Source organism: Numida meleagris, chromosome 8, assembly GCF_002078875.1.
Source record: "Numida meleagris isolate 19003 breed g44 Domestic line chromosome 8, NumMel1.0, whole genome shotgun sequence".
Classification (NCBI taxonomy): domain Eukaryota; kingdom Metazoa; phylum Chordata; class Aves; order Galliformes; family Numididae; genus Numida; species Numida meleagris.
The window spans coordinates 1,774,341-1,780,340 of record NC_034416.1 but is presented as its reverse complement, the minus strand read 5'-3'; the positions used below and the strand labels follow the sequence as shown (position 1 = coordinate 1,780,340).

The 6,000-nt window shown below is 60.5% G+C and overlaps 1 protein-coding gene across 1 annotated transcript in view; it reads left to right on the top strand.

Annotated features, from left to right (window-relative positions):
* The window catches only part of MID2 (midline 2), a 43,893-nt gene continuing 41,430 nt past the window's right edge, over window positions 3,538-6,000 (top strand). The window contains exon 1 of the mRNA XM_021406308.1: window positions 3,538-4,276. Coding sequence (XP_021261983.1) covers window positions 3,611-4,276 — 666 coding nt within the window. The 5' untranslated portion in view covers window positions 3,538-3,610. The remainder of the gene's footprint in view (window positions 4,277-6,000) is intronic.

Here is a 6,000-nt window from a genome sequence, read left to right as displayed (position 1 = left end):
TTCAGTTTGCTGCTCGTTTCTTCGGTTGGGTTTTCTTTTCCCCTCGTTTGATTTATTTATGTTTTCCGCCTCGTAACGAAGGGGTCGGGGAGAGCGGCGCGAGCTCGGCTCCGTGGGCTCCTGGAAAGGCTCTGCCCAGTGGGTGCCGTGGGGAAGGGGCAGGACCCTGCTCTGCTCCGTGCTGCCTTGTGCACCCGCACAGCCCAGGACACCGAAATTAGGGAGCGTTGGGTGCGTGGATGAGCCCGGCTGCGTGACCCCTCCCTCGCCGCTCGGAGCGGCTTCGTTAGCGAGCTGCCGCTAATGACGTGGGGGCCGGCTGCTTTTCCTGGCAGAGCTGTCCCAAGGGCAAAGTTAGGGCAGCGCGTGGGGAGGGCGACCGCTGCCCTCGGGGCTCCCCTTGGCCCCCCACAGCGGGCGTGGGTCGCTGTGGGGCTGGGAGCGAACGTGGGGCCGGGTGGGGGTGTTGCTTTTCCCCGGGGCTGCTTCCCAGCTCCTTTTCCCCAAGACGACGAAAAGCGCAAAGACAACGGCTGCCCGCGTCTTCTATCCCGCTGTCACGGAGCCAATTAAGGAAAGGGTTGTCGTATTTTTATAACTTTTTTTTCAATTTTTTTTTTTTTTTTAAACAGAAGGGTGGAACAACGCAGCTTATTTTTTAAGGCTTCGTTCTTGGAAGCGGCGGAGCCCTTCTGGCTGCAGTTATTTCCTTGGGGGGAGAAAAGAAGGAAGAAAAGGAAAGGAGGGGTGTGTGGGGGGGGGGGGGGATAAAAGGGAAACTCGTGGTTGATGTGGAAACCTTGGGCCCGGGGGGGGCTGTGCTCCCCCACCTGCGAGCACTGGAGAGAAGCGGAGCAGTTTGGCTGTGTGGAGCACAGAGCTGTGCCTGGGGGGGTGCAGAGCTCCCTGGTGGGGGGAGCGCGGGGGCCTGGCAGAGGTGATGGGATGCCTTAGTGCCGAGTGATCCTCGGTGCAGTTCCCTGCTGCATCCCGTGGGGCTGGCGGTGCTCCGAGCTGGGCTGGGGATGCTGCTGGTGAGCCGGGCTGGATGCTGACGTGGGGCAGGTTGGGGTCTGCTGTGCTTCCCCTGTCCCTGAGCCGCCACTTTCCCCATCCACCCGTTGGGGAGCAGAAGAGAGGATGCTCGGGGCAGCACGTGGGGATGCGTGATGCGGCGCTGCCGAGCAGCCTCCATGCACGGGGAGGACGCTGCCCGCCTGCTCTTCTTTCCAGCTTCATTTCAGGGCTCTTTGCTGGCGGCCACGTCCCAGCCCGGCTGACCTTTGGGCACAGCCACGCGGTGCTGTTTGTAAACCCCATCCCCTCCTCGAGTTGTTTTTTTTTTTTTTTTTTTTAATTTTATTTTTAGGGAGTTAATGACTATCAACAAAGCAGATTTTAATCGGATGGGTTTATATTCCTCATCCCGGACATCAAAGCGAACATCAAAGCGCGCGCGGCATGAAAGGCTCCGGAGCGCCCGGTTCACGCAGGTGCAGCGCCCACTCCGCGCGGCAGCGTGGTCTGCAGGGCTCCTCGCTGTCTCAAGGATTGAGATGCAGGAGGAAAACAAAGGTTAACGTGCAAGCAGCCGACAGGACCAAAGCCAAGCGGGGAGCTCGGTGGAGAGGATGCCGTGCTCTGCCCGGGGCATCGCGGCAAAGCGAGGGGGGGAACCGCGGCTCCCGGGCGGTTTGCGGTGCTGCGGAGCCTGCAGTGAGGTTGCTGCAGCATTTAGGATGTGCAACCGTTGCTGAATGTCGTGAGCCCCTTGAGCTGGAGCAGGGAGGAGCTCGAGCTGTCCTCCAGGCCGGTGCAAATGCTGTTTGGGGCAATGAGGGCGGGCGGAGTGCTAATGGTGTTTGCTGTCGGCAGGCGCTGAGTTGTGAGTTAACAGGAGGGGATGCAGCGAGGTGAGAGGTGCCCTGGTGAGCTGGCGTGGGGCTGCAGCTTGGGTCTGGGCTCTGTGAGCTCCTGGGCAGCGTCTGCCTGCCTTCCTGGGGTAGAGGTGTGCGAGGAGAAGGCAAGCACCGGGTACAGAGGGGTCGACACCGTGCAGCTTCTCCTGGGTGGTTTCTTCCTGAACTTGTGGATTGAATTGGAAAGCAAAAGCTGTCGACCGGCGAGGGCTCCTAGAAGGGTGGATTTGGGGAGGGGGTTTGGGGCTCCTTGCACACCCCCCACCCTTTGGGTACCGGCACTGACGTCCCATGGGCGGGTTCCCTTGCAGGTGTCCCCTGCACCGCAAATTGCAGTGGGAACCCCCCCCCCCATCCTGCCCTTTCTGTGCATCCTTGCCTGCACTTTGCATTTTCCACCGTGGAGCATCCCCAACAGCCGCAGTGCGGGGAGGGCCCTGTCCCGCTCCCCCAGCCTCTTCCCACCTAATTAAACGCTGCCTCTCATTTGCAGGAGATGTTTCCGGGCTGGTGCTGAGCCTGTGCACTCGCATGCTAATTCTGAGCAGCGAGCAGGCTCCTCCAGCATGTTCCTGCACCGCGGGGAAGCAGCGGGGCTGGCTAATTGATTGCAGTTTCGCCAGCGGCACGGGCTGCTCGCCTCTAATACAGAGCAGACCCGGAGGAAGCCCACCGCCGTGCCCCTCCTCGTTAATTAGTCCTCGCTACCGCACGCAGCCGTGCTGAAGCTGGAGGAAAGCGTGCGGTTTCTCTTGTTAGCGCCCGGCGGGCTGTTGTTCTCTTCCACGTGCAAGCTTGCATTTCGGGGACGCTCGGGCAGTGGCTTGAAAGGAGCCCGCTGCTGGCCTGGAGCTGGTTTTCCCCCAGCTGGAGCTGATTTGGGCATCGCTGGGTTGAGGACAGCTGAGGGCCGGCGGCGTGCAGCCCGTAATTTGGCTGCTCTTCCTTCCCCGCTGCTAAAAGCCGGGAGTGGGGCAGTGTCAGACCTCAGGAACCGCTTTGCTCGGTTCCTGGGATGTGATTCACCTCTTCCCCTTCGCCGAAACGAGGAGGGGCTGCGCAGCCACCAGGGAGGGTGCTCAGGGCCTGGCTTTGCCCTTGTGGTCATGGGAAGGCAGCACGGCCCCTGGTTGCTCTCTTTTGGCAGCATGGGATGGTGTGGTTTCTCCCATTTTTGTTCTTGGCCTCGCTGTCTGAGTCGTCCTTCCTGGTGGAAGGTGATGGAGAGGCCCCTCCCTGTGCTCCCAGTGCAGCATTCCCTGTGTCCTGCAGAACTCCCTGACGCTGGTACCAGTTGGGGGCTGGACTGGGCAGCGTCGGGGTGCAAAGAATCACAGAATCACTCAGGTTGGAAGAGCCCTCTCAGATCCCCAACCCCACCGTGCCCATCCCCACATCCCTCACTGCCACATCCCCACAGTTCCACCTCGGGGACGGTGACCCCACCGCTCCCTGGGCAGCCCGTGCTGTGCATCCCCGCTCTTTTGGGAAAGAAATTTCTTCCTAAAGAGCCACAAAGCTGTGCAGATTCGGGTGTTTCTGACCTCCATGTGTACCCGCTCCTGGTGGGAAGGAGCAGCCCAGCTTCGTTTCTCACCACCCCTCTCTGCTCTCCCCCCCCCCCCCCTCTGGCAGGTCACAGACCAGCTTCCCGGGGTTTTGACGCTGGATTGGGATCGTTTTAACTAAAGATGGAAACACTGGAGTCCGAACTGACCTGCCCAATCTGCCTGGAGTTATTCGAAGACCCTCTGCTGCTGCCCTGCGCCCACAGCCTGTGCTTCAGCTGCGCCCACCGCATCCTGGTGTCCGGCTGCTCCTCCGGCGAGAGCATCGAGCCCCTCAGCGCCTTCCAGTGCCCTACCTGCCGCTATGTCATCTCCCTCAACCACCGCGGCCTGGAGGGCCTCAAGAGGAATGTGACGCTGCAGAACATCATCGACCGCTTCCAGAAGGCGTCCCTGAGCGGCCCCAACTCCCCCAGCGAGAGCCGCCGCGAGCGGCCCTACCGCCCCAGCCCGGCCATGTCGGTGAGCGGCGAGAGGATCGCCTGCCAGTTCTGCGAGCAGGACCCGCCGCGGGACGCCGTCAAGACGTGCATCACCTGCGAGGTGTCCTACTGCGACCGCTGCCTGCGGGCCACCCACCCCAACAAGAAGCCCTTCACCAGCCACCGCCTGGTGGAGCCCGTGCCCGACGCCCATTTCCGAGGCCTCACCTGCCTGGAACACGAGAACGAGAAGGTGAACATGTACTGCGTGGCTGACGACCAGCTCATCTGTGCCTTATGTAAACTGGTGGGTCGGCACCGGGATCACCAAGTGGCGTCGCTCAGCGATCGCTTCGAGAAGCTCAAGGTGAGGGTGCGCGGCGCTGCGGGGCATCTCCTCGGTGGGGGTCGTGGGCTCCTCCGGGTTCTGCGTTTCCATTTGCTGGTGGGAGGCTCTGCTGCTCATCAGCTTCCTTGGGCGTGGATGGAGGGAGCGGGGAGCCTGTGCAAATGGCTCGGAAATAGGAGTGGTCCGTTAGCATCGCTGGGCTGAAAGAGGATTTGGCTTGGCGGGGGGGGCTCCCCGCCACGAAACGTCACGCTTAGATGAGAGATGAGATGGAGCTGAGGGGATCCTCACTGCGAGGAGGACACTGAGGTGCTGGAGCGTGTCCAGAGAAGGGCAGGAAGCTGCGAGGGCCTGGAGCACCAGCCCTATGAGGAGGGGCTGAGGATGCTGAGGTGGTTCAGTCTGCAGAAGAGGGGGCTCATGGTGCTCTCCAGCTCCCTGATGGGAGGTTGTGGCAGTGTGTGGTCCATCTTGTAGTTATTGCTCCCAGGTAACTATGATAGGGTGAGAGGTGATGGCATTAAGTTGCGCCAGGGGACGGTCACGTTGGGTGTTAGGAAGAACTGCAAAGAGCAGGGATGCACCGACCCAGGCTGCCGGGGAGCAGTGGGATCACCGTCCCCAGAGGCGTCCCAGGGCTGTGGGGATGCGGCACTGAGGGACGTGGTGATGGGCACGGGGGGGTGGGCTGGGGTTGGACTTGGTGGTTTAGAGGTCTTTTCCAACCTGAATGATTCTGTGATTGAAGCAGAGGGAAGCGGGGATGGAGCTTCCCCTCTCCTGCCCCAGCACCCCAGACTGCTCCTCTGTCCTGCAGGACATCTGGCAATGGGCAGTGCCACCTCCAGCACGGTGCTGTCCCAGCAGTGTCACCACGCTGCCTTTCCCATCCTCGAGCTGCAGAAAGGAGCAGTTGTTCTCCAACCCCCCTCGCTCCACCCTGCGCCTCGCATCGATCCAGAGTGAATCCCTGCTGCCGTGCTCGCAGAGAGCAAACTCCCAGGCAGCCCTCTGGGTGCTCCAAGCTTCATTTCTATGCAGCTCCTGTGCTGGGGCTGAATACCATGTGAACCCGTGTGGATGAGGTTTGACCTATATAAAGTTAGAAATCCCTCTCTGTCCCCCGCGCGTTCTGCGTGAGTCTGCAAAAGGGTTTAAATTCTCCCTCTTTTTTAATACTAAAAACCCAGAGCTGGTCCCGTTTGGGGTCGCACTGGTGGGGCTGCACCTGTGGTTGTGCTCCAGTTGCAGCCCTTCTCCTGCACTTCTTCCTCGGTCCCGTAATGTTCCGGGCTTGTGCTGCCCCAGAAGTGCTTTTCTTGGCTCTTTGTCTCCTTAATCCCTTAGACAACATCGATTTTTTTCCTGCTCTCTCGTTTCCCGAGGGCAGAAGGAACACTTCCATCACTTGCACAAATGGAGACGACTTCTTCCGTGCGTGTCGGGTTGATTTTAAAAAGGGAAGAGCCGAGCTCGCTCCGCAGGCATCCATTCCTCCTAGACGACGAGTTTCCCACGAGCTGCTTCCCGGGCAGGTTTCCCACCTGCCCTTCCCAGAACCTCCCAGCTCTGTGGGTGTCACAGCCCCTCGCTGCACCTCACCTCTGTATCCCCTGCTCCGCGCCAGCGCAGCGGCTCCTCGCTTCAGAACATTCTTTTTCCATGAGGAAACGTCTCAATTAGCAAATTGGAAGCCTCAGAAAGGAAGGTCCGTGTATGTTTGCTTGCAATCGGACCCCGGG